General features: G+C 38.0%; 1 protein-coding gene and 1 long non-coding RNA gene across 4 annotated transcripts in view; one reads left to right on the top strand and one right to left on the bottom strand.

The window, feature by feature from the left end:
* Positions 1-700: 700 nt before the first annotated feature.
* OMA1 (OMA1 zinc metallopeptidase) lies at positions 701-20032 on the bottom strand. Of its 3 annotated transcripts, none has more exons than XM_074831914.1 (9): positions 19928-20032; positions 18487-19012; positions 17843-18071; positions 16601-16774; positions 16398-16505; positions 14665-14793; positions 10279-10353; positions 8253-8402; positions 701-1017 (listed from the first exon to the last, which is right to left on the bottom strand). In XM_074831914.1, exons 2-9 carry the CDS (start codon positions 18990-18992, stop codon positions 799-801), a joined length of 1590 nt encoding a protein of 529 aa, XP_074688015.1. In that variant the 5' UTR covers positions 18993-19012; positions 19928-20032; the 3' UTR covers positions 701-798. The 3 variants fall into 3 exon arrangements, with proteins under 3 accessions (XP_074688015.1, XP_074688014.1, XP_074688016.1); XM_074831913.1 differs by lacking the exon at positions 19928-20032 and adding an exon at positions 19682-19868; XM_074831915.1 differs by lacking the exons at positions 8253-8402; positions 19928-20032 and adding an exon at positions 19682-19868.
* Positions 19656-26532, top strand: part of LOC141926341 (uncharacterized) — a 16862-nt gene continuing 9985 nt past the window's right edge. The window contains exon 1 of the long non-coding RNA XR_012624106.1: positions 19656-19793. This is a non-coding gene — a long non-coding RNA (uncharacterized LOC141926341). The remainder of the gene's footprint in view (positions 19794-26532) is intronic.

The raw sequence follows: 26532 nt of genomic DNA, 5'->3' as shown, positions 1-26532 counted from the left end.
TGGATATATCCAAATCAAACGTCATTGCAGTAAAACCGGCCTCTGACGAGGCCCTGATCTTTTAAAAAAGACAACAGCCATCCTTGCAAAGCATTCTAGTGCTACAGTGGTTCTTATATAGTGTGGGTTTTTTCACAAGAAAGACTTCCTTGAAAATTATTTAACTCCTTTTTTAAATTGAACTTTGTGCAACCCTTTCAGGTTGCTTTGAAGAAAAATGTTGAATCAATCCATATTCTAAAATGCCTTAGAAAGAAGAAAAATCCCAGCAGTAAATCCACCTAATTAAGTGGGGGTGTATCTAGCCCATAGGCTATTACCGCATCTCAGATTAATATTTTTAAACATACTATATGTGGAACAGGCGGTAAGCTCTCCTCATTATTTTTCAAATAAAGCTGAACAGATCTAACCCAAATTACAGCAAGATAAACCAGACAACTTAAGTGATGAAAACTACTTTGTCCTCTGCTTTAGGGATGCTGCTGGCTCATCTGTCCTCTGATCAAGGTGAGCCTGATAAAGCTGAAAATTACACTGTGTGACTGGATTGTATGAGATGATCTTTCCCCTGAGAAGTGATTTATTTTAGTAACTCTTGATGAATAAGAAACTTCTTGCTCCAACACGCTGCTCTTCTTGTGTGGGCATGGTTCCTTATTGCTTTGAGTGAGAGATCACATAAAAGAAACACAGAATATGAGTGGCTACATCTTCTTTATGGTTCAAAGACAGAATTGTGTTATAAGATAGACCTTCAGGGACCACAAGTTTCATAAAAATTGAAAATTATTATCATTAGTTTGTAGGTTTAACTGCAAAAGTTACTGGCATATCTTCCACTTTTTGAGTGTGGGGAAAATCCTGTTTTGGTTTTGAGAGCTCTCGCTTTGTAGAATTTGGGGTTTCTTGATCTTTAGACGATTCCAGGAGATGTTGCATGTTAAGTTTGAAAATGAGGCGAGGATCTGGTCCAGAAAGAGATGGGCAATTGCAGCTCTCTCTTATTTTAAGAGCCTGTGAATACATAGGAAAACAAATCAAGCTCATTTAAACAAGAAAAACAAAAAAAGGTTTCAGTCAGCGATTCGGCTTTCCAGTAAGGTCTGCATTTGCACATAAAGTGTAGGGAATATAATGAGTCTGAGTTGTTACTGAACAACTTTTCAACAGAAACCAAGAATTCCTGAGAAGAAATGTAGCAATATGATAAAACAATGGAAATAAATTAAGAATGAAAATAATTTTCTCATCGACAGCCTCTCAAAGAATGGATACTCTAAAAGGTACAGCATAAATAGTTAGGAAATTCTCCAACTATTTTATGTGATACTTGTCCATGTAAGTACCTTTTATCTTTTAGTTTACATTCACATGTAAATTAAAATGACTGCATCAAGAAAATAATTTACTTCATCAGATATGTTCTATTCTAGAAGTAACTATATATAGATGTCTGACAATAAAGAAGGGAAAAATCTCCAGTAACATAATGGACATTACAGTTGGTCAGCACAGAGATGCAGATGGTTGCTCAGTATAGTTAAGAACCAGTTACACAAGTGATCCCATCTCCAAGAAGCATTTGAATACACAGCTTCCAAGTATTCTGAGAAAATAACATCTCTAGAATGTAAAAATTTATCTGGATAAAAAGATTAGCATTAAGAGACCAAACTTTAAGTTGCTCCTGCTCACTGAGTAAGTACCACTGCTTCCATTCTACAGAATAGAAAGCAGAGGCATGAAGGAGCCAAAGCATTTCCCAGTGACTCAAAATCCATTAGTGCAGGCACACTCCACCCCAGATCATTCTGCCTTGTGGGCAATCTGAAAAAGGTATGACAACGGATGAATCTCACGTCTCAAAGGCACCATGGAGAAACTTATAAAGCAGTATAAAGTCAGCGGTTTTAAAGGATGCTTAATTGGTGTTCATTGTAACGAAGCTGAACATACTTTAATTAGTCCATAAAAACAGGCAGCTCATTTTAGTGCGAACAGGATACCACACAACTAAGTTCAACGTACTTTGCAAGTGGTTGTACACAGATCATGGATTCTCCTACAAGACCCATTTAAACTAATCAAGAAAAGCACATTCTTATGTATCATATAGCAAAATACTATATGTAGAATTTTAGAGGGTTCTACATCTCTGCCGAGAACTATTTTGTCAAGATTTTCAAAATGAAGCACCAAGTCAAAAACTAGCCTGATATTTAGCACTAAACAATGGTCACTTTTATGCAGTATGATCTGTATCTTAGCCTCGATTAACAGCATAAAACTATGGGCAGATTAACATCCAGCTTTATTTTTAATCCTTTCAGGCGAAAATAAATTCAAATGTATATTTGATTCCACTTCTCTTCATAACCATGGATTCTTGAAAAGTAATGGCCAGACCTATGCTGAGTTGTAGCCAGGTGCCTCCTGACCAGTACTAGGGAATGTTAGTGGAAGGCAAGGGTTGATTCATTTGTTCTAGATGGAGTAATGAGGAAGAAGGAAGTAACGCTGTTTTCACAGCAGTCCCACGCTTAAAAAACAGAGCAGAATTTTTAATCTGCTTTATATACACTAACTTTGGCTGAAACATCAAATCAAATATTCCAGTATACCTATGCACAAGTATTTGCCCACCATTTTGAAACAATTTGCTGTTCTTCCACAGGAGACACTGGAAACATCTTACTACAGCAGATTTAAAAATAGAAGAGCAGAACTCATTTTTTTTGTATAAGTAGGTACCAAAACATATTTCTTCCTAACTCTACTACAGTGAACTGATAGAGTTTGCTGTAAATGGCTAGAAACAAATACAATTTAAATTTAACAACTGGTTTTGAAAAAAGACACATTCCAGGAATGTAGCAAGAGTTTCTCCAGCTGTTTCTTGCTGAAATATAACATTCAAATTACTGCATACACAAGTTTGGATTAAGCATGCAAATATTCCTCTTGTCTAACTTTATAAAAACATGAATAAAGCTTTCAGGATTTGTTTTTCTACAGCATGATCGTCCATGTAGCCACCCAATGTAACTGTACCGCTGAACACTCTTCTGCTTCAGTGACCAATTAATTTCTAAACTGACATTTATGACAAACCAAGAGTTTTCTCTTGTTCTCTTCCAGAACATAAGCTGCTGCACGACTGCATTAACGTCAAGCAGCATTATTCAAGGCAAATGGAAATATAAAGATTTAGGCTGTATCCTAGAAAGGGCAACGTAATCCTCTTTTAAACTAATTTAGTGATTTTATATCTCTGGTTTTCGTGGCTATACAGTGCCTGGCCTATTTCCATGGTTTCACTTATCTAAAATACTAAAGTCACAAGGGCAAAGGTAAAAAACAATACTTCAGCGTTAACGTTTTTACCCTGTCGATGTCTTTGTGTTCTTGCTAGACATAAAGCTGTCCAAGGGGGTAGAAGGCATCTATTCAACACCACCAACTCACGTGCCATTAAAAGGACTACAGTTAGAGAATGGAAAGCTGTGCTGACATGTCATCTCACTGTTAGAGACCTGTGACTGCACACTCTAGCGAAAGTAGCCTTTATATGTACCTTTGTGACTGCCACGCAACATTCAACCCCAATTAGAAAGTGTTCTTACCCTGGCTCAGCTGACTGCTGCTATTTTGTTTTGTGCCAGTAGCTCTGTAACATCATTAAGATGCCAGTAACAGGCTGAGGAGCTTACAGTATAATTTTTCCTGAAAGATAAAACAGCCCAACACAGTTGGCTGTGCTGTACTTCCAAAAATCACTAGCAACTTCAAATCTGGTAATTTAATATTGCTCAAGTACACTGGTTTTTGACAGTCTGGGTAAGAGGACAAGTAAAAGCGTTCCTAATGAAGCACGTGCATATTGATATTATAGTAAGAACATGTTTCATTGACTGTTTTTACTGAAGAGTGTTCTCAATAAAGACGACAGACAGAACTGAGACAAGGTGAACTAGCTAGCGTGAGTATATAGATTCACCTGGGAACCAATAGTACTTTAATGCTGTTCTTTTCAGGTTAACCTTAAGAGAGAAGTACCGCTGTTCAGAATAAAGACCACCTGCACGCTTACTGCTTCAGGAGATCTCAAATAAAGTATCAAAACTATTGCTTGTAAGTAACAAAGGTGAAGCTGTTTTTCTTATCGATACAATTGCAGTCACCTCCTGCAATGTGCAGGGGGGAAGGCATAAGAATGAGGGAGGTCCGCCTCATCCTATCGCTTTCATACAAAGCCTACCAGCAGAGACAAATACAGAAACAAGTGGGTTTTAGCTCTCAGTATTAATCCTTCACCACTGCCACAGATGCCAGGCTAACTGCTGCATCTCAACCCCTTACAGTCTTTTGGAGGGCATCCCACCTCCCAGGCTGTCAGGGCTCTCACAGCAGAAAAGCCACATCATTCTCTTGTCCGCAAATGGGGCCAAGGGTTACAGCCTCTTGTGTATTAACTGCGATTACCTCGGCCGGGTGGACTTGCGCTCTGACCTTGCAATTCTGACACAAACTAAGAAATAGCACAAACATGTAGGGAAGAAGAAGAAAAAAAATTTAAAAAGAAACTTTAAAATAAGAAACGCTGAGTTGCAAAATTAACTACAATTAGCAGGCACAGGGAAGACAACAGGTTCTACAAATGAAGTAGTAGCAAAACAATGATTAAAAGAATGGATAGATTTGTTACTTGATGGAGAAGAAAAGCAACTTATATATAATAACATATATAATAACTTTTATATAATACTTCAAATCTTCCACTGCTGCTGTTGGCACAGAAAAGAAAAATTGTGACAAAATATTTAACAGCTTTATGGGGAGGATAGAAACACAGGTCAGTATGTTTTACTCTCATTTTCCTTTAAGTCTTCACATTGATAGGGCTTAATTAATACCCTAGTACTAGAACTATCTGAAGTAATCTTCGCATCATAAACAAAGGGCAAATATACCAACCCATTTTTGAAAAGAAGGCGAAATAAATGTATCTTCAATATCCAAAAGGCAGCAGACTGAGGAATAAGCAATAACTACCCAAACAGCAATAAAAATAATAAACAGCCAATGTGGATTTGACAAGAACAGGCCTTGCCAAAGGAAATTAATTAGCTTTGGTTTTGACAAGTTAATTGACCTAGCAAACAAAAGAGAAGCAATAGAGGTGACATATCCCAACTTAGTATTACTCTCAAAATAATCTCAACATGGCATTTCCACAAGGAGTGGGAAACAGGAGTTACAGTGAATCAAAAACGGAATCTGAGCCAACAACATGATGCCAAAAAAGCAAATGTCACGTCAAGATGAATTTCTGTGTCACAGGCAAAACTCAGTATATAACCTTCTGCTTTATTCAGTACAGCTGAGGCTTCTGCTGATGTACACGGCTCTATTTGGACAGCACACTAGGAAAAGGTAGACAAACTGTAGCAAGCCAGAAAGCATTAAAATAAAAGTTTCAGAGATGAACTAGAAGATCCCATAGCTTCTCTCTGACACTACACTTCCACAATTTTTCTCTCCAGAACAATGGTAAGCATCCTTTCCGCTACCACAAAATTATTTTAAGATTTCCTTTTCTGAAAATAAAATGCACAGACCTTCATCGAACATCTCTCCACCTTCCACGCAGGAATTCTAGGAGACTTCAGTTTCCTATTTAACAGTATATTCTGTTTTCCTAGTTTACAATCCAAATCTCTCCCAGTCTGAGAGGGAAATCCTTTAAAAACATAGTAAATCTTTTAAATTTCCTTTATTTCCTTTCTAGGACAGCACCACTTTGTAACTGCTTATAGCTCTCTTATTTACCAATTCCTCAACTTGGCTGTAGCTTCCAACTTGTTCAGAAAATCAGATGCAAGATCTTTAAAACTCATTTAATTTGCTCCCTGTCTTTTAATTATGTCAAAAGAGAGTCCCTGTGATATTCCTACCTTAATTTACATTTCCTGAGACTGTTAAGTCACCTCATTGAGACATGCCATTTCGTTAACTGAAGAAAAAGTCTCACTGTATATGATGCCATCTTATTGTGAACTTACCTAAGAAGTCTTTAGAAAAACATCTGTGTGGCCTAAGAAGTCAAAAAATTTGTCCCTGTTTCCCCCAGCTACAGTAACTGCTCTAATAATAGATACTGTATTGTCCTGAAAACCATTTCAGCTTCAAAACCATCAGCATATGAAACACAACAATGCTCACAATGGATCTGATACCGAGTCTTAAGAAATACATTTCTTCACAGAGACATACTAGAGAGATAAAAAGGTCCTTTACAAAATCTGGCTTCTTCCCCTGGGCTCTGAATATCTAATGGCCATTAATATATGGTAAACATACCGTTCTAAAGGCTTTAAGTATGTGAACAATGAAACAAAAATGCGCTGATACTGAACAACAAAGTCCTGGGATTCCCTTTAAATGCCTGAGATCCAGCTTCAAGAAGGCAGCTCTCGGATGAAGGGGAGTCAGCACTTCAGACAAGAAGCCTCCAACAGCACCTCTACATACCTTCTTTCATTTTTATTTTGCTTTCGTACTATCAACCTCACTTATCCAGTGAACTGTTAAAAACAGGAAGCCTTCAGTCCTTGCTTTCTCATCCTACTCCAAAGAATGTTTAAGATAAAAGGCAAATTAAAACATCTCCTCCTCAATTATCTTTTGGAAGAAAATTTCCTAGCCTCCACCACTCGACAGAACCAACATGACTGCCAGTTCTACAGTTGCTCAATTATTTAACTTATTTGCTCAGACCTGGGGTAGAAAAGAAGTAATAATTTATTTCATTACCACTTTATAAACCAGTCAATAACTGTATGAAAGTAAAGGATCCTGAGCCCTTTATGTTCAATCTAACTAAAACTGAGGCTCCACAACAAGTATAATTTTCCATTCAGCTGCTCTAATGTGTTAGAAAATCCATCAAAATAGTCTCGCAACCTGTTTTTGCAAAGTATAGAATTTGTGTATATTAATTTAAAATATTCAGTCTCGCCAGTCTCCAACCTTCTACCCCTAACGTTGATTTTGATTTACGCCATCATTTAGAATATTTACTGCATTCATTCTCATCAAAGGATTCATGAAAATCTTTTTTTCTCCTTTGAAATCAGCAAACACCTCAACATTTTAGTGCTCCTTCTGCCAATAAATCTTCAACTCTTTACAGATTGGAATTGAGAAATACTTAAAGTGACTGAGAGTTTAAAAAAAAAAAAAAAAGATGAAGAAGAAGAAATTACCATTTGCTTATAAGAAAGGGAATCTCCAAACACAGTTTAGCTTGCTGAAAAACAGTGCTGTTGTGAAGTGTTTTAACACTATATTTTAAAAACAAAAAACTAGGCAAAAAACAATCCATTATTTTTCCATAGTTAAAAAACCCACTATTTAAAGAAATAGTAAACAAACTAAGATTACTAGATGTGGAACAGTTCTCTGTTCTTAAACTATCAGCAAGTAGCACATCAAATTAAGAGAATCCCCAAGCAGCTATCCACTTGGCATTCCTCTGAGAGGAAATCTGAAAGAAAGAACAGAGAAAAGACTGCAGATTGATGGGCAATTGCATGAATTAGCTCAAGTTCCTTGGAGTGGGGTAAAATTTGCTCCCTAATGTGACAGCATAGAGATGTGAAGAAAAAAAGCAGGCTGCAAAATCTACAGAGACCTATCATAACTAGGGCTATTAAGAAATCTTCTACTGGGGATCTGACATTCTTCTGAGGCACAGTTATTCAAGGTGTATTCAATCCCACGTCACAGAGAGACAGGAAAGGATGGAGCAATCTCTATTTGACAGCCTAGGGCTAGCTATCAAAGCAAGAGAAGTCAAGATAGTTTAGGGGTCTAACTTAAAAACCAGTTTCCAAAATGACAAAAAAGAAAAAAAAATGGATGAGACCTGTGACACTGTCACATCTACACCAAGAAGGCCATTCAAAAGCAAAAATACTACACTTCAATCAGAAATCAGAAAAGAAAAAAAACCAACCTAGAATAGAATTACATTTAACCTGTGCTATCTTAATTTTTCCTCATTTAATAAAACCTTTAAGGTTGAGAGCTTTAGAACAGAAAATTTCTGTAAGGGTAATGACAAAGATAAGCACAATGCTAAAAGAGTATGTAAGTGAATCAATACCAAAGTAGCTCATGAATAAATACAAACTAATTCTGGCAACCTTCCTAAGCGAAAAAGACTCACTTCCTTTGACTCTGCTCACCTCCGGGATAAGCCGGTCTAAATGCTCAGCTCTGTTTTCATGAGACGGGTGTGTGGAGAGCCACTCTGGTAACTTGGGCTGCCCTTGAATGTTTTCTGCTAATTCCATTTGTTGCCAAAATACACTGCTTGCTCTTACATCCACACAAGCCTGAAAACAGAAAGGAATTGTATAGACCACTGTATTTTTAAAGTCATGCAATACACATTCTAATGGATATTGAATTACAAAAGAATCTAAAGTTTTACATTTCCAAAGCCTTTTTAGATAGGCCCCCCTCACACCTGACAGAAAAAGCATGTTCTAAAATATCTAAACACAGTAAAAACTCATCCATATAGACACTGGATTTGTTCCTTTGTTCCTATGTAATTCCACTGATCTTAAAAAACTTACACCTGAATTAAACAATTCAGGAGAAAAAACAGATTCACTATTTGTGGCACATCCTTGTTCTTTAAAAAACTCAGCTGCTTATTCTTTTATATTTGCCAGACACAATACAGCAGAAGAACAAATTAATTGTCTCCACAGATTTAGGCAAATTTATAGGAAGTTTAGAGTCCAAAATATAAAGTGATAATAATTCATACTTAAATATCTCTAAAAGTGAACTGCAAAGGCTTTTCTGTAAGTGATTACACTGACTTTTTCAAGGGTGATCTTTGTAATCTGCAACAGGTTAAAACAGTAATTCTGCAGAACTAGGACTCCTGTTGTTCTCCATAAAAGCATAAATTTAACCATAGGAACTCATGGAACAGTAACTTTAAGAAAGACGTTTGTGTATCACCAACAGACTCCTTTATATGTGCATTTAAGTGAAGGGGAAAAATAGAATGAGATTTCTTACATTAATTATTTGTTTAAGAGAAAAAGAGACAAATATTCAGAAGGTAAGAAAATTACTTTTTTTGTTTTCCTCTTTCCACAGAAATACAGAAGTGGTGATTTATCCCTTGAATTTATTTCTTAAAATTATTATTATAAAAATGTTATCTGCAGAAGCAGCAAAATGCTGAGATACTACTTTGCTTGTTCTTTCTGGTATGGCCCTACATCTTTGGTACTACAAAGCAGTGAGCACCCACACAGCAATTACAGTTTTTCATGGATTGTATTATTCCCTTAAATGACTTTAAACTACAAATGCAGTTTCAATCCCAAAGTCACGTTAATTTTAAAAACTCTTCCTTGAAGAAATTATTAAGAAAAGGAAATTTCCCTTACGAAATATTAACACTAGATGGTGCTGCTCTCATAGTTATCTAACACCTACCTCTATTGCACTTGGCTAGAAATGGAAATTAGTTTAGTTTCTTTAATTCAGAATTAAAATCCACAGGGACAAAAAAAAAAAGCGACTGAAAAAAATTATGAAAAAAAATGCTGAGTAGTTTCTGACCAAATTTTTGTCTCACTTTAGCAAAGCTGCATTATTTTTATGGTTCTATTTAGACTAAACCTTTAAGTACTAGAACAATACTGATATACTTTGTAAGTATCAGCAATCACAGAATATATAATCACATTATCAAAAAGTTCTTAAATTTTACTGAATTGTTATGAGAATAGATATTACAGATCAGAGTATTTTAGGTGCACTATAGGAAAGTGTTCCTCAGAAGTTCTCACAATAGATGGAAACTAAGTGAAACAAAAATCTAAAGGGTAAGTTATATCCTTACATACAATTAAATACATCCTACTTACTGAAGCTCACTATTTGGCATTCTCCTCTTTATAAATACGTGTCTTTTTCTTCTAATTGCAATAAACTATATAGAAAGTATATTGGGCAGTTAATAATGCAAACTGTACAATATTATTACGTACAATTTAGCCAGAATGACTTTGACATTCCCTGCAAACTTTTATTTCCCACTACTTCATCAATCTTCATTTCTTTACAAATCTGGAAGCCCTTCCCTCCCCCCTACCTCTATGAAGTGTGAAACTCCCTGATTATAATGGAAACTGAAAAATGGCTGGTAAAATGTTAATAAACCAAACAAGTTGCAGTTACCTTTGCTGCAAACTGAAGTCCCACTTTATCAGCTTCAGCCTCCAATGTTCTGCTGTATGGTCTATCAAACATCAACTGCAAAGAAGCACATCAAAGCTCTATTTCTTGGTTTTGAATGTGTACAAAGCTAGAGCAATGTAGCTATTTTTCTAACCTTCTCATAAGAAATGGTGTTTATCTGTCATGTTCACATTGCATGTGATCAGTATGAATTTTCTTAATGTAATCTTTAATTCCGTTATATGTAATTCATTGACCTGTATTCAGTGGAAATTAATTCACATTATACACATTTTCATGGCCCCTCTCATTAGCCAATCACAGCATTTTGCAGCAAAGGGTCAATGCCAACTTTAAACCAGAATTTTTTCACTTCACTCTTTTATTCGCATTAAGATCTTTGTTGTAGCAACTGTATGTAAAAAATTCCAGTGGCTCCCTTAAACTTTTATAACTGTCTTTAAACTTGGTATGAACTGTTTTGTATGGTAAATAGCCCACAGTATGGAATGCAGCCATAAACATTTTCCTGCAGAAACCACTCCTTTGTCATGATTATCCCCCAACACAAGTTGCAAATTGCCCTTGAGAAATCAAACTGGAAGACATAAATCTGACCAACTCCTCTCCCTTTTTTCTAGGGTATGACATTTTATTAATACACACTAAGAGACAGGGGTAGTTTTCTCAAATGGTTATTTAGTCATATAACTCAGGATCTTCTGGCATCTATAATTCATGTAGATTTGGGCAGCCTTGCCCTAGTATATCAGGTTATAGTAAATGCAAATCAGGACTTGTTAAAACAGCCTGCTCCTGCAGAGATAAGAAACATGTCACAACATTCTGCTCTGGGCATCAATTAAGAAATAGCAGCTGAAGAATGGGGATGTGTAAGGTTAGCAAAGAGGAAAAGGTTTTATCAGCTCTTTATCTGGTTATAAAAATATGTCCTCCTTATAAATTCGGGGGGAAAAAAAAAAAAAAAAGACAAAACAGATAGAAATGAAGAGCACCAAAGAAGTGGTCCAGTCCCTGAGTACATAAAGGTATCTGTAACTTTTTGCTCCTTTCTAAAGTAGTACTGATAGTTTTTCTTTACTAGGCCAGAAATAAAAGCCAACCAAAGCTGATCCTCTACGGGCTTTTAAAACCAAAATATGCTGGTTTATAAGTAAGCATAGATGAGGTCACTTTCTAAATTCTTAGTTTCCTTACAGACCTTAAACATTGCAATTATAAATGTATTTTTTAAATCCTCTGAAGATAGTCATTACTTGAAGTGGAATATATACTGCCTTGAAAAGTGCTCTGGGTCTACTGGAGTGCGTGTATTCACTAAACAGCAAAGATACCCCTGGCTAGTCTGTCATATATTCCTGAAGAACCATTTCCCAGTTAGACAGATAAACTATTTGTTTAATTAGTAAACATTTCTCTGACGGGGAAATGAAACTGGTAACAGGCAACAGGACTACTCAAGGCACTAACTGGAACAGTGGCTTGCACAATCAGGCAATTATCTATTTCTTCAGTTAGAACAACGTGTGGTTTTCTTCTCTAGGAGGTTTACAACAATTTTAAATATGAAGGGGTAGCATCCATCTCAAAAATGATTTGCAGGAAACTGATGGTCTGAATTCATGTGTCTTAATAGACCATCTAGAAAGAGAGATCTGGGACAGCAAGAAGATGGTAATAAAAAGACAAGCATTTAAACAGTTTTATTTGCATTCACAGTTAAGCAGTAGGATATTACTATTTACCTGTATGTCTATCCCAATACTGCCAGCAAAAATACAGCTGTATTTTTAAAAATAAACACAACAGTAATTGCTAGTTCAGGACCTACACAGGCTGCCAACTGTGGAAGCAGGGATGACATCTGAAGAAACTATCATCCTATAATTGCTGTTACTTCCCTTTTTCTCTGTATCTGCTCCTGGCCAGTTGCAGACAAGACACAAGCCTAAAGAGACTGTGATATGATTCCACAGAAATTCTCATGACAGATATAGCTTACGACCAAGCAGGGTTCCAGATTTGTTATGTTCTGATCATTATCAAAATTTCATTAAGAGTCTTAAATGCTTCCTCTGCAACTTCTGAGAATTCTATGTGTTTCTTCTTCAGATCTAAAATTAAAACTATAAGGTAACCTGAATCTCTTGAGAAAACCTGGACTCTCTTTCATAGTGTGCTTCTAGCCAATAAAGTCTCAGCAGTGGTCACGTAAAAGGGTCTTGAGGCATCTAACACACACTACTACTCATCAGCTACTCAAAAATGAACTTGTTGGAAAAACCTTTTGGTAATGTGTTGAAATGAAAAATTAGATCTTCAAAATCTGATCTAAAATAGCTGTCAGAAATTAGGCATAATAAAGAAGACAAGATTTGATTTTCCAAATCATTACCAGAGCTGTCTGTATATGTGAAAGAAAAGGAAGTTCCAGGTAAGTCGACTATCCAAAATCACCAGTTTCTAAATGAAATACAAATCTGATGGTGTGAGATGGACAAGAAAGGGAATATGAAGTACTGTATCTGTATGTACTAGTGTGCAGGACATGAGTAAAGCTCAGGGTCATGCTTTGTACTATTCCAAGCATAAATCCTAGGTTTTAGTTCCCATATAAAATAACTGCTGCTGTAAAAACAAAGCCAACATGTTTCAGGTCAGAAATACATGACTAAAGAACAACAATTAATGAATCACATAAGAGAAAAATTTCTTAAGGAAAGCAAACCCACTAGCTTTGGGGAAAAAAGCAGAACTGGAACTAACATGCCAAAAGGCCTACAAAGAGTCACTGGGAACTACTAATAGTCAATAATAAAAACTAAACAATAGTCAGTAGGTAAAAAAGTTAAGCCTCTGAGGACATAGAAGAAAAATGAATACTGAAACAGAAGCAAGGACTGCAATGTGGTACAAATTACCATTTCAAAATGTAGGATGCCAAAACTTGAAAAAGTAAAATAGAATTACAGAAGAAGAGGAAAAGAAAGACCCTGAGAAAACGTGCAGAAAGATTCATTTTCACATAAGCACATTAGGGAAATGTTGAATGGAGGAAACAAACAGACATTGTACTCCTGGATGACTAACAGAAACCAAAATTTCTATTCAGCATCTTTTGTATATGGGTTGAAAGCTTTGCAAGTATTAATCACTTGTTTATTCTGCATTACATATGGATATGTTTAACGTCACTGAAGAGGAGTTTGATCAGTGTTTTAAACCAGGCCGCTACTGTACAGTATCTCATACAGGATAGATTTCTCCTGTACAACACTGGGACTATGAGCTTAAACCCAGATTCAATTTGCAATCTAAAGCACAACTCCAATCCACAATGCCAAAATACCAGTTGCAGTTAGCCTAGAAGAGGAGAAAAGATGCTGACAGGGAGTTAAATCTTGCTGCCTAAATTATGAGCAGTCTCAGGATTGATTCACACTTTGTTTTTTTCACATTCAGCTCTTCAAAATGCTGGCTAGCATTCATCAATGTATTGGTTTCTTAGCTACTTGTACAAATATCCAAGCTCTTTAGAGATAATTTATGTTCAGAATCCACACATCTACCCATTAGCATAAGAACTACCAAAACAGATTGGTTATGTTTAATTTCATGTTTCTGAGGAAGCGGGGGAAATCTCAGGAGAAGCATCAGGAGAAGTCAAAGAAGCTGAAGAGCTCTTTCACTTAAATTCAGATTCAAGTTTTATGATCTAAGCAAAATTTATTTTAAAAAAAACTCACTTTTGAAAAAAGAAATGGATCAGTAACTGTCCGGAGGCAGAGAGTAAATTAGACTGCTGGAGAAAACTGGCACCGCAAAGCCTCTGAATTTTACTTTACTGGAATATATGCTGTCTGAAAAGATTATTTCCGTAAGTTTTATTATAGCATGGTTTATAGTTTAAGAGTGTTTAGATTCTCAATTTTCTAATCTGGGAAACCATTCTTGCCACTAACAAGTATTTAAAAAATTCCATATATTTTATTTGGTTTAACAACTACTCAAAATAAAAACATGGCATTTCAACATATACAACTTTAAAGAGTGAGCTACATTTCAAAAAGACAATCATCTAACTTAATTGACAAGCAGGTACTTGAAGCCTGTCCAGCTAAATCCAGTCATTTAGGGAGATCTAAAGTTCTTCAAGATGACAAATGAAAGTATATATCAACCAAAGCAGATCCAGATTTATAAAAACGTATTTCATTCAAAAACATACTCAAATATTAATTTTTGCTTATAACATTTCTCCTCTAGCCTTCTTCCCCAAACATACTATTTAGTGGTACTATCTCCCAAGATTAAAAATGTTTTTCCATGGAACTTGGGAAGGATAATACAAAATGTCAGTCTTACCTCCTGCAACTTGCTCTGAATCCACTGGCCAACAACTGCCAAACTATCACGAGGACAGATGGCCCAAATCACAGTGAGAAAGATGAGTGATAGAAAATCCAAGAAGTGAACTAGGCTGGCTTTCTCTGCCTGCAAACAGAAATTGTCCCGTTTTCATTCCTTACTGTCTGATGTTTCTTTAGAACACTTTAAAAAAAAAAAAAAAAAATCACAATTTTTTTTTTCTATGCACAGGAAGAGGGCAAGCACAAGTTCCCCTGCCTGCACACACAAAAAAAATCAGTTGGATACAAGGTTCTTTCAGTCTAGAATCCACCCAACTGCATAAATACAGCTGGAACAAATACATTTTGGCTATGTCCTGATTCAAGAGATCAACGCTTGAGAGAAAATGACAGCAGCATGCAGACAAGAGTTCTTTAGTAAAAAGGCCGTAAAATACCTCAGTTGGAAAAACAACAACAACAAAATCTATAAAAAGACCTAGAATACTGTTCTTTACATTAAATTGAGACAAGATACACATCATTTAGACAGGAACACGTAATGAGATAAAGGGACAGTAGGCATAATATATTTATTTTTTATTTTCAGTGCATTCCTTTAATTTCAGAAACAGAGATCTGAACAAAAAAATGTAAATTCTTCTGGCTTTCAGAGTTCTATTTGATATGCAAGAAAGATTTGAAAGATTTGAGCACTTACAAGCTGGATCATGCAATACTTTGTGCCAGCTGGGTGACGCAGGTTCCATACAAACACGGTAAGTTCTTTTTATTATTAGATATTTTTAGAAGTTTACCAAGTTAGTTGGCTCAGCTGAGCCCAAGAAACTATGATGTGAACTCATCCAAAATCAAATAAGATGCAGTAAACCAATTCTCCTGTATTTCCACTGCCTTTAAAATGTATTTACCCATTTCCAGATTAGTTTTGCCTTTTTAGCATGATCTTTATGTTTATAAGCTTCTCATTATGTCTTCTCAAACTGATAGATAGGTAACGAATACAAGTTTTTAAAATGACATGCGCAGAAGGAAATCAGTTTGGAGGCAAAAAGCACTTTCTAGCAAATCACCTCAATCTAGAACAATATGAGCCATATTTCTATACCACCCTCTTTTTTCATAGTTATACCTAGAAAGCACAACAAAATTATTACATCCATTCTGTTCAAATGGCAAAGAACTATCAATTTCAACACATCCACATCAGGATATGGAAAAATTAAGTCTGTGAAAGTGATCACCTGTAAATACAGAATCAAGCTCCAGGCATTCTACAATCTGGCATTATAAAACTGTGTGCTACTATAATAAAAATATCACGTATTTTAGAATAATGTATTAAAGTATATCCATTTCTGTAGATATTAACAAGTGTAGGAGTAACAAAGTGTGAGTTGCCGAGTGCCCCTAGTTCCTTATGTTTGCACTATAGGAGAGGTGTCTGCAGACCAAGTTCTAAATGATTGTTAATAGTGAGCCATAATCCATCTGTGCAGGTATGAAAAAAGCACTGGCAGACTCTGTGCTAACACTGACTGCTACAGGACTTCTGACAGTTGTTAAGTACTACAAGAGTAGTAAGGATATGTAGCAGAACACTCTCATTTCAAACTCAATTTTTCATGATTTAGAGTCACACTGAAACTTTGGTTGATAGTGATAGGAAAAATCTTAATTAATTAGAATTAATTTAAGAATTTTAGACAGCTTTCTTTAAATACTTACTGCATGTTCCAGCACAACATGAGCAATTTCATGGCCCAAAATGAAAGACAGCTGATGAATATCAGAAACTGCATCTAGCAATCCGGTGAAAACAAACACTTGACCATTCTATAAACAAAGAGACAGTGAAAATTAAGTAGAAGACACATAAACAAAATGTTGTTTCAATATTATTAATAATTCTTGTATTGGGTTCAACTTACTGGAAGCACAAAAGCATTTACACCTGGTTCATCTACCACGTGGATAACCCACTTGAGCGCTGAGACCTGTGGGATGTCCTTATTGCTTTCAGATAAATGACCAACAACTCTCTCCACAACCTGATAGCGTGCATCTGCCTCAGGTAACATTTTACTTTTGAATTCCTCCATCCACTGGGGGGGGGAAAAAAAAAAAAAAAAAAATCATTGATTGCCATGCAGAACAAACACACAGTAAATGACTAATTGGTAAACTAATTTAGCGGCTATACACAACGTCATTAAATCTAAATTTTAATACATTTTTCTTTCATGTAGCCAAGGCCAATATATGAAGAGTTCAGGCTTTCATACCCACAAGTTAAGGATTAATAAACTTAAAAAGAAATAAACTGACCACAGATCAAAAATAAAATAATATAAATTTGGTCCTACAGCGTCTTGTATCTGGCATTTTCCTAATACACAGTTAAGCTTGGCATCACAATTTGACAAACCTTTCTACACCTTCCTGAATCTCCATCTGAATTTGTAATTTTTCTGTATCTGTATATTTCTGTTCTGATTTGTAAGATGGACAAATTTATGCAAAAGATGTAATTTGAATATATCCTTGTACTTCTGTTCTGTCCTTATCTCACATTCTCTGTCAGACAGGAATACAGTGACATTTGTATATGGACTATCAAGTTTCACTGGCTTTAGAACAGAAAGTCACAGAACTCCGTTATAGAAATTAGTGCAATGGACAGTTTAAAAGAAACCAATTAAAGAAAAATGATCCAATGAAAAAAAAAAAGTAGAATTGAATGCTGACAGAGAGTATTACCTTACAAAGTGACAGCTTAGAAGAGAGGACCTTAAACAAGTGCCAAATCAGCACAGAAAAATGAGACAGATCTCAGCATACACCCATTAGCTACACTTTTATCACTTCTACCTGATTTCTGTAGTTCTTGCTATATTACAATAACGCAGTTAGAAATGTTTGCTACATATGTGCTCTTTAACTACCATGTGCCCCTCAGCGGTTTGCTGATGGAAAGGGAACTCTTAAAAAGGATGGGGATGAGAGGAGGGGATAACTGATGGGGATGCTCTGCAGGGTTCTAAGCATGAGGTTCAAAACTTATCAAGGACACCACAAGGTTTGTTTGTTCATTTCATTAATTGGACTCTCTCATTGCTAAAATAAAGCATTAACAGTTTTAGAGTATTTTGACTTTTTCTTTAAAATCTTACCATATCATATTCCATCTGTGACAGCTCCCTAAAATGCTCTTTTCCAAACACCAACAGCCGAGCGCGCCCAGTGATGGGTGTCTCTTCCAAGTGAGTAAAGTAAAACACGACAAATAAAACTCCTAAGCTACCGGCACCCAGGAGTATCTTCCATTTATTTTTTCTTGCACTTTCTTTAAAAAGTTCCCGTTTATTAGGAGGAAGTGCCTTCCACCAATTTCTTATGCTCCTGTAAGGTACAAACAGTGTTAACTTAGGACAGTTAAAAAAGGAATCTGTTAGTATCTGCCCTTGCTGTATTCTCCGTTACAGTCTCACTGCACATAAGAGCTTATGGACTGAATTGGCTTCTACTCCACCCCATTTCTTCCCTCCACAGAAGGAATATCCCTTAGTGTCTTGGTTCATCTCCCTCTACCACATAAATGAGAATAACAAGAGCAAAAGATGCATCTAAACACCTCTGAAAATGGAAACAACTTCTTGTTGAACAAACTATCAGTCTATCCCCCAGTCCTACAAAATTTTGCAGAGATATTAAAATGAAAATACTATAAATACACCTACCATTCTCCACAAACTTGTGCAAACATCTTTGCATAATGGGGTCTTACACAGAGAGAGGAAGTAAGATAGTATTTTACCTGCCAAGAATGATAGCAAGTAATTTCTGAGCTGGCTTAACAATAATCCAGAAAAGAGGAACTGGTGCAGCCTGAAATGTCAGTGATGTGCGAAAAGACCTGATGATCTGAATGTTCAAAGCAGAAAAATGACGTGGGAGTTGCCCTCCAGAACTGATCTGGAGGGATGCAGTCTTCTCTCCCAGTGGCCAAGAAGACTGAAGGCAAAACCTTCCCGAACTGCGGTGTGGATTCTTGTACGCTTCTGTATTTGAGACATTCAAACGACACCTTTGTCCTTTACTGATGAGGTTTCTATAGTAGTCAGGGCTTCCAGTCCAAAAACAGTTTCTGGTATTTCCACGCAAATCCAGCCTTTGGCATCTATCTTGTGTACAACTGACCTGAGTTCGGCAATATCCTGCGTAAGACCTATAGAAATTATTGCACTTCCCCTGCTTGGTCAAAGCCAAATGAAAGAAAATACATTTCTTGCCCAGCAACTTTAGACCACAGATGATAGTCATAACTTCTTTGGTTGGTTACCCTGAAAGAAAAAAAAAATAGCAGAGGTATTATGAAAACCACCCAAACATGAAACTCTGAAACATTACTTCATCTCAACAGATACCATGTGTTTGTCAGCAGTAATGCTGCACAAAGTATCAGCTACAACTGCATTCTGTTGGGAGTTTTAAGGTACCAATCTGCTTTCAGCTGTGAAAAAGCCACTGTCTGAGAACAAAACGTGATTTTTTTCTTTCACTTTTATTACCACCAGATCAGAATGACTGCAGGTGTCCCTTGTGGAAGACACGTCCCTGCCGTGCTGGGCTCTTTGCCACAGGTGCCGTTCATACATACTGAGGAAAACCACTATCGAGCATTTTGCTAACACTTTGCACCTGAACGCAGGGTGCACATCTGCTGCACCCGGCCTAGAAACAAAACGACTCAACACAGCAAAACCAAGCGTGTCCCAGCCGGTCTTACTCACGAGGGATGAAAATGGCAAATTCTCCCCGCCGGGCAGCCCCCGGCCACCGGCCACCCCCCGCCCGCGGGGGGCATTTTCACCCGCTGGCTCCAAACAGTGGCCTCCGCTTCCCTCCCCGCTCCTCTCAGAGAGGAACCGCACCACCAGCTCCTCCCGCCTTTTCCTCGTCCTCCCTCTCTGTCAGCGGCCTGACGTCCCGAGCCGCCCTTGGGTGCTGACCTGGGCTGACGGCCCTCAGCGCCCGGCATCCCGTACGCAAGCAACCCCCCGACCTCAGTGCTGGCGCGACTACCGTGATACAGGCAGACGTGAGGAGGCGGGGCGGGGGAAGGTGAGAGAGAGGGAGACGTGTCACTCTGAGGAGCCCGCGCGGGGCGGGGGGGGACAGCTCTAGCCGCCGTCACAGCTAGACACCCTTGGGATCCGCTCCGGGAGAGACCTCCTCCGCCGGGCTCCCCTACTCACCACCCCGGCAGGCGGAGGAGGAGGAGGAGTCAGACCAGGCCGACGCGGAGACGCTACCGGGCCGAGGCGGAGGGCGGGCGGCGGGACGGGACAGGCCGGGTCTGGCTCCGCGGCCCTTCCCTCAGGCGGCGGCCTCCGCCCCGCCCCCACTCGCGCCCCCTCGCCGCGGCCATGCGGAAGCTCCGCCCCCCGCCGCGAGCTCGGCGGGCCGGACCCGCCATTTTGTGGCAGCTGGGGCGGCCTTGGTGGGGCTGTGGAGCCGGGGGTCCTTTCTCCTGTGTTGCCTTACCCCTGGCTTTACCCACAGTGTTGCTGTGAGGCCTGTGCACAGCCCTGCCTCACCTCACGGCTGAGCTTGGCCCTGACTCCTGTGTCCCCGGGCGTGGCTGTCCCAAGCCAGGCTTTAAGGCCCCTTCATCTTCCAGAACTCGTGGGTGTTATTCCTTGGGCTTGCTTGCTGCTGGTTTTGGAGACCTGGAGTGTTGAAGTGCTGCCTGATACCAGGGAGGGCTGGTAACGCTTGTGTAGAAGGGAGCAGTCAGCCCTACTGTGACAGTGGTAGGTGGGGAGGTGATGTTTAGCTTTTCCCAAATCCAAAAAAATGTCAAGCTGCTAACCTAATATGTGAGTTTTGGCCTACTCATTGAGCTGACAGAAATACGTCTTAAAATGATGTGATGTGAAAAACAGATTATTGATTGAATGAAAGGGTGAGGCTGGGATGTGTGTGGGAATGATGGGGCAGCCCAGGCTTAATACAAGCCCTGAGGCTTTGCATATAAACAAAGGTCCTCTCATTGCAAAAGGTAAAGAAACACAGATCTTTGCCTTCCACAGTCACATAGTCTGTGTATGAGCACAGCCAAGGATCGTTAAGTGTTTGCTGAGATACTCGTTAGTCTATGCCTTTTTATTACCGAGGCCCTCTCTTGTGACAATTCTTAAGCACTGATTCCTGCTGCCAAGGAAAATACATAGTGACCAGATCGTGGAGTCCAGGCCAAGAGAAACCTTATATAGTGATATGTAGAAAGTCTGTTTTCATTAGACACAACTCTTCAAGTCCTGCCCAGCCACCATTATCATAAGAGGTATGAAAAGTAAAATCTGTCAGTCAATTAGCACAGCATTAATTCTTGAGACTGTCCAGCTCCAGTCACAAAAGCAGCTGAGCTGTAGCAGCAGCAAAGCTCTTTGTCTAACCTAAGGCCTGTGTGTGTCCCAGCTGTCAAGAAATGAAGAACTGACATGGAAGCTCTCATGAATGTCTCCTGCCGCTTAATGTCCTTATTTCTCAGACTTTGTATTTGCTTACTTTTCTTGTCTTCGTTATCTAGAATTCTCTATTCCTAAGCCAAGCATAAAGGCTTTCTACCATTTCTTCTGTGAAGCAAATGTCATTCTTCCACCTCAGAGAGTCTCCACGTGATTTCAAGTCTGCTGAAAATGCTGGGTTTTTTTCTTGGCATATTTATTTTTGCTATTATTTGTTTCTTCAATTGCATTATTTAACCCTGTCTGCATAGAGGTTATAGGAGCTATTTCTGCATTCCTGACTTGCCTGTTAAACTCAATGGATGTTTTGAGTGTAAAAGGATGGGGCTAGAAATTGTGTTCTACATTCTGCACTTCTAAAGTCTTCCCAAGTGGTGTCACTTATAATTAAAACTTCAAACAGACAAGCAGCAAATACAGCACTGGTAATTATAGGATCTCTCTATCAGATACCAACACTAAATATCTCTCCATATGAAAATCTGGTAAACAGTTGAGCAATTGGATAGTTATAAAGTGTTTAAATAGGCATACAGTGGAAGAAACATGCTAACTAGTAATTTACACCATGGCTCCTCTTGAATTTTAATGAGTATATATGCATATAATCACACGAGAGAAAGTTTGATGCTTTAGAGAGATAGGTTAAGACTTGTTTTGTAGCTGAGCTTTTCCTTACTAGCCTCATCTCTTCTTCAAAAAAAAAAGACTGTAATTCACATTTTTGAAGACCAGAAGGCAAGCTTTCATGCTTTAAGACTGCATAAGACCTACTTAGAGGTCGTAAGTGATGTATAGGTTTTCTGATGAACCTCAGCATAGCACTGAATTTCACTGCTGAAAAACGGAATCTGTAGAGTGAGCTCAAATCGTGAATCATTTTCACAGCTGTCTTTTTTTTTTTTTTTTTCAAAGATGAAATGCATATGAAACACCTGTGAACTCAGTACATGGTAGGGTCATTTATCATTACCTGTCCCCCCATCTTTGCTTCAGGTTGTTGTGGAGGAAACCACTTAGTATTGAAACCCCTTGACTGACTAGATACAAGCTTATTAAAGCATTTGCTCTCCACATACGCTGTACAAATACACTGTGCAGTAGTCCTTAGTACAATTAACTAATTAACACTTCAACAGGTAGAATTTTCCTGTGTAGATGTGCCCATTAGTATTTGTGTGTCTCTCTATATAAGTAGTTGTACAAAACTGGATGAGATTTTGTATATATGTGAAATTATTCACACAAGAAAATGTCAGATCTAATAAAAGTAAGGAAAACAATTTAACTGTAAATATAAAAAATATTTTTCTCTATATTCAGGTGGAAACAATTTGGTACTCAGGTCTCCCTACTACCAATTTTGATCATCACAATTAAAAAGTCAGTTAAAATGTAGTGTCTTCAGCTTCAAATGAAAAAACTTATTATAAAACAATAAAATACTTGGCTTTTATATAAATCCAAGAAAAAATTAAGTATTAATTGATGATTTTGTCATTCAAGTTTCATTGTAATTCACTTCTGTTCATTAGTGTTGGGCTAAAATCTTGGCAGAAACAATATACTCCATCAGCCCTCCACAAGTCAGAAATTGGATTTAATGCCACTTTGCCTGTTTGGCCAGTTGAAGTCTCAGGAGTTCACATTCACTTAAAAGACTAGGAAACACTTTTCATAAATACCAAGACTTCCAAATCTTGTCAACTAGAATATCCTGTCTTGATCCACTGAGTGTATTGTATTGTGTGCTAACTGTCCATTGCCCTCCCTTGCCCCACTGATGTACCAGTTCATAGATGCTATTTAAGAATTTGTTAACAGGTAATAACTATTTCTGCTTATTATCTATGTTGTTGATGTTAAAAAAAAAAAAAAATAGATTCAAGATCCAGAAGATGAAGTTACTCAACCAAACAGAAGTTTACTGCAAAACTGTTCCTCTAAAAATTGTAAAATTCAATACAGTCCTTTCTTTCCAAAACATGTGAAGAGGTTGTAAGGAGTGGTCTTTTCCTTGATTCCTATTTTACAATATTGTAGTGAAAGACTCTCAGTAAAAGCCACAGAAGACTGGGAATCGCCTAGTGCTGCCAATCTTCCGTTGACTTGCGCTAACGTTGAATACCTCGCTGGCCCAGGACGCTAGTCAACCCAGAGTTAAGTGCGTTAGCTATTTTTCTTCTCTGAGTTAAAATAAATACAGACAAGATACTGTGAGTTAAGGAATCAGATGTACAGACATTCAGATTAAATACATTTTAGGAACGGATTTTGTGGGCCTTAAGATGCAGTAATGAAAATGAACTCCAACATTGCTTTCAGCTTGCCAGATCTGAAAACCATTGCACTTTAGAGGGCAACTTGGATGCCTAGTAGTTGCAAAACTGGCAGAAATTCTGAGAATCTATCAGTTACTAGTTTTTATTCTCCAAGCTTCTAATTTTGCACATAACTTGGAAACTGCTTTTGAAGCAGCTGACCTGCATAAAAATGTAAGTGAAAATAGTAAATATGACAGAATTCTTCTACTATTTCTCTAAAATGCAAAATTTATTTGGAGAGACTGAAAAAGGGGAGCATTAATTAACTTTCTATACTCGAGAGATTTTGCTTAAGTCCTTCAGCAGAATTGAGACAATTATGAAGTTATCTTATTTCAAACAACGGAAAAGAGCACATGAAGATAGGAAGAAGAAGGGAGAACTCAACAGACCTGTGCTAAAAATGAGTGTGTGTCTGCTCTGCACAGCGCAGTGGCTACAGCATAGCCACATCCAATTACTTTCTAGTTGTTCCACTTAGCTGTTCTGGGTGCAACCAGACTAGCAAAAATGCTGAGATTTCTCATTTCAAGCCTTACAGACATTTATTTAAGAAAAAAAAAAAAAAAAAAAAAAAAAAAGGCAAGCTGAAAAAGGTTGGGTGCGTGTGCCACCAGTACTGTTGGGCCCAGATGTAAAAAGCTCAGTGGAAAATCAGAAATGCATTCTCATTTGGTCTTTCATTTAGGTAATACAAAGTCTCCCTAATTGTTTCTGTGGCGCTTGATTTGTGCTGGAGTAGGACTGTAAGAGTGTTATCCCTCAGGGAATAGGGATCGTCATGAAAATGAGATGTGAATCTTGTCAGGCTGCCTGGTGTGTATGAAATTTTAACTAGGTAAATCCTGGTACAAGGAATTTCGTTAGAACTGCTGAATAATAATTGTAAAAGTTCTGGAAGTTGATTTTTCCTGCTCTGATAGCAATTGTAATGACTTAAAATTAATTTTAGCATTGAAAAAAGAGGTAATTGCAGTACTTAAAAGCCTGAGGCGAATCAGTGGAAACACTTTGGAACGGATAATTATACCTGCACGAGGAAGACTATCTCTTTAATAGCATTAACTGGTCCAATTAAGGAGACGTGGAGGAAAGGCCAATTTGTTACTTCTTTAACCATTCTCCGAAAAAGGTTTCGATATGCAAGCAGTAGAAATTGGTTTGTTTTTTCTAAGGTGATTCCCTGTGTTTTAAACATTTTAAGGACTATTGTGGGGATCTTGTCTCTAGTTGTCCTTAAGTGCTTCATATCACAGACCTGCTGGTTTTTTTTGCCATCTAAACAAGAAGAGAAAGGATGGGTGCGTTTATGTGGCAGGCATTTTATTTCACATTGTTAACCTAATCTGGCCATAGTCCCAGTCTAAACATCCATAAAGAGATTATTCTTAATCTGGGGAAGATGGGACAAGAAGAGGATTGTTTGTTGTTCCAAAACAGCAGCAGGTTTGGGCTATTTTACCACTGATAAGAGCTCAAGCAGGCTGCAGGCTGGCTGAACGCAGCGTAGGATCTGCTGCCACAAAGATCTCCCTAGGGCTTGCGGGCTCTAACATAAATAGTGATGTGTGTGTCTTTAAGTATAGGTGTGGGAATGGACGTGTGTGTACACACACACACACACCAGTCATTTGCAAACTAATGCAGGGATTTTGTGTCACTTCGTTCAAGAATACATACTTGCATATATAAGCAGGCATGGATTTTACCATGGGGAATAGAGGGAACAGAGTTTAAGAGGGTTTTAATCCTTCCATAAATCCTTATCTTTCATTTCCTTGCTGTAGTGCTGGCATTGCTTCTGGCACTGCCCTCAGATCTTGAGTGGTTAAAAAAGTTTTACCTGAAAGTTAAAAGCAAAGGCCAAGACTCACTTTGTGCAGTTGCACAAAGATAGTAGCACTGTACAGAAAGGGCACCGCTATCCTCTTCAGAGTCGTAGCACAGAGACAGGATTTTCTTCTGTGCCAGGGGTTGTTTTGAGGTTTCTGAGGCAGCCCTTCATGAGCTGGAATTGCAGAACGTAATTTATGCAACAGACAGCTCTACCTTCGTTAAAGCAGGCATACCCTCTGTTACATAATCCAGGTAGGTAATAGCACAAACCCATGGATGGATGCATAAATATGGATGTATTTATACCTACAGAGTATTAAAACAGCATTCCAAAACAAAGCAGTCCCCTGAATACATTTCTGCCTGAGCAGACCCCACAGAAACTGATACAAGATTGATTTTAATCACGTCGTTCAGGGCACTGCTTGAAAGCTGTCAGCCAGTGCCACCATCACTATCACTGTGCTGGCTGTACCCACAGAACACCCTGCAAAGAATATCAAGCCTAATTAAATACAACGAACAAACCTGTCATTAAAACAGGATGATGTAATCAGGAAAAGGATAACTAAAAATTTCAGAGTTAAAAATTTCTAACTTAGAAAAATAAAAAGCATTTTCATTTTGGAAAATTTAAAGCTGACAATGAGTTAATTTTCTCCTTTTCAGTAAGAACATCAGCAGTGGGCAGAAAGTCAAAGAAGCTGAACATCATGGACTGTTACAGTAAAATACTCGATCTACCATGTGCAAAAACAATATTAATATACAGCCCGAGAGGTGGTATGACTGGAGCTGCAGGAGAGAAATGAGTACTTAGCAGGAGCAATGGGTTGTTTGGTTTATTAAAGTCCAGATCCTACAGTAGCTTTACATAGCTTTAGTCAAGTAGAAGGATATAGTCCAAAGAGAGCTCTGCACTGCAATTAATCTTCCCATTCTTTTGATTAATTGCAGACACATACCTTATCACTCCTATTAAATGACCGTTGTGCATTTCCAGTCCCCTAGCAGCATGTCGTCTACTGGTGCTTGACGACTAGTAAGGAAATAACTGACCACAACGCATGATTTTCAGGGGGCAGTCCTTTAATGATTCATAAAAATAAGAATGGCACCACAACAGCCTCTCTTCTCAATCTCAGCTTCTACAAAGAAAAGCAAGAGCCA

This window comes from Strix aluco, chromosome 8, assembly GCF_031877795.1.
Source record: "Strix aluco isolate bStrAlu1 chromosome 8, bStrAlu1.hap1, whole genome shotgun sequence".
NCBI lineage: Eukaryota > Metazoa > Chordata > Aves > Strigiformes > Strigidae > Strix > Strix aluco.
Note: the sequence above shows the minus strand (reverse complement) of the source record. Positions and strands in the feature narration are given on the sequence as shown.

Bases quoted from the DNA above. Each gene is read 5' to 3' on its own strand.
- OMA1 (XM_074831914.1), bottom strand. From the start codon at position 18,992: ATGACTATCATCTGTGGTCTAAAGTTGCTGGGCAAGAAATGTATTTTC. The intron at 16,775-17,842 runs GTAAGATTTTAA...TCCCCCCCCCAG, and splicing joins CACAGATGGAATATGATATG to TGGATGGAGGAATTCAAAAG. The intron at 1,018-8,252 runs GTGAGCAGAGTC...ATGTATTCACAG, and splicing joins TAGACCGGCTTATCCCGGAG to GCTCTTAAAATAAGAGAGAG.